We start from the raw sequence: 1,759 nt of genomic DNA on the forward strand, positions 1-1,759 counted from the left end.
AGAAGAAAATATAACTAAAGCTGTTACAATATCATGAAAAAATGTCATGTTTTGTTGACTCAGGTACTCAGAAAAGTAAACAAAAAGCTATGCAACTTTTCAGAAATTCAAGTCAACATCACAAACCATACCATTTGCCTAAGCCAGAATTAGTGTGCAAGTTCAGTTCTGCCCTGACTCAGTCACAGCCCCCTTTTTCTTAAAAGCTACTGGAGGACACTTGGGAGAAATCAGCATAATATGCTACTATTTCTTACAAAACAATTTTTAAAATTTGAATATATGAAAATCTTAGAAAACTCTTCTAATGTATTTATTTTCAATTGTACAGTGCTTTTTTTTTTTTGGTCAGTAAGAAGAATAGACATTCTTTTTTCTTACTCTTTCTCCTGAACGTGAAGATGAGTCACCATTTGTGGCATATCTGGAAGGCACAGTCCCAGGAGCTACCTCTGTCTGGTTGGTGGACTGAGGCCTGTGGAAGTCTCAACCTTCTTTCTTTTCCAAGGGACCATCTTCTCTGATTTTCATGCTTTCCCCAGTTACAGTAGGCTTAACCCACAGAACAGCAAATGGGGAACTGGTCTCTGCTTTGCTCAGAGAGAACCATCACTACGTTAGTGATGCATAGCTCATAATATGCTTACTTGATTTTTTTTTAAATGATGATACCTCACTAAATTGACAGTTTGGATCTTGGACATCTGTTCCCCTTTTGCTTAGATTTAGTCCCCATAAAATGTCTCAAAACATTTTGAGTTTGTTGCTTAGGTAAACCTCTAAGAGTAAAAGGTGCTTCTTGCTGAGAAGGATTTTTAGTTTTCAAATACTCCCTGCCCACTGACTGCCCAGCTGTGAGATTGTTTGCTTTGCCTGTATCACTGGCCAGTAAAGCCCCTAATCATTCCCTCTGCTCTGTTAGGCAACTAAATGCCAGATTGGAACAGTGTTAACGTTATGCTTAAACTAAATTCATGTTTTAAGTTTAATAGACCATTTTAGAAAACATGTCACTATTTACATACAGATTTCCCCCTTTCAAGGCTAACTAAGGATAGAATATATGACTGCCATTCTATTTTGTTCACCATATGTATTTTCTCTATCTTTTATTCTGGTGTCCGGAAACAATTTTTTTTTTCATGTTTCTAAGTTTAATTTCTTAAACTTCAAAGATGTTAACTCTTCTCTCTTTTTTTACTCTCAGGAAAATGCTTTGGTTCCGAAGACTATCTTGAGCTGGTTAACAGATTTCCTCAGCAGGCCTGGGAAGAAGCTCGACAGTTTTTCTTGAAAAAAGAGAAAAAATAAATGTTTTGGTTGGTTCTGTATTTGAGTACCCTTGTTATATTATTGTAATATTTTAAATTGTTCAAACAAATGTTCTAACTGTTCCTTAAGAAACTCATTTCCACATGTTTATACACTCCCTCTGCACTGTAGATACGGTACATACTTTGCACTATTTATAATACTGTAGATACTTTAATGTTCTACTTTCTAATTCTGCAAGTTGAGTTTATTTCCTTAATGCACAGTATTTTGGAGTTTGGTAACTTCCATCCTACAATTATATATAATTTGCATTTGTAATATGGGTGAAATTAGACATAAAATTAGCAAGTCTGTTTTGTTCTTGTAATAAAATAACTTATTCTATTACAATGTTGACTTTTCATGTTAAGGCAATATAAATTTGAAAGAAAAATGTTAACTCCAACTCCTGAAATATCTTAATTAAAGACTTAATTAAAGTTTA

At 34.1% G+C, this 1,759-nt stretch overlaps 1 protein-coding gene across 1 annotated transcript in view; it reads left to right on the forward strand.

The window, feature by feature from the left end:
• The window catches only part of SCAPER (S-phase cyclin A-associated protein in the ER), a 396,020-nt gene extending 394,261 nt beyond the window's left edge, over positions 1-1,759 (forward strand). The window contains exon 24 of the mRNA XM_008574198.1: positions 1,208-1,759. Within this exon, the coding sequence (XP_008572420.1) occupies positions 1,208-1,311 (104 nt within the window). The 3' untranslated portion in view covers positions 1,312-1,759. The remainder of the gene's footprint in view (positions 1-1,207) is intronic.

This window comes from Galeopterus variegatus, unplaced genomic scaffold (assembly GCF_000696425.1).
Source record: "Galeopterus variegatus unplaced genomic scaffold, G_variegatus-3.0.2 Scaffold1012, whole genome shotgun sequence".
Classification (NCBI taxonomy): domain Eukaryota; kingdom Metazoa; phylum Chordata; class Mammalia; order Dermoptera; family Cynocephalidae; genus Galeopterus; species Galeopterus variegatus.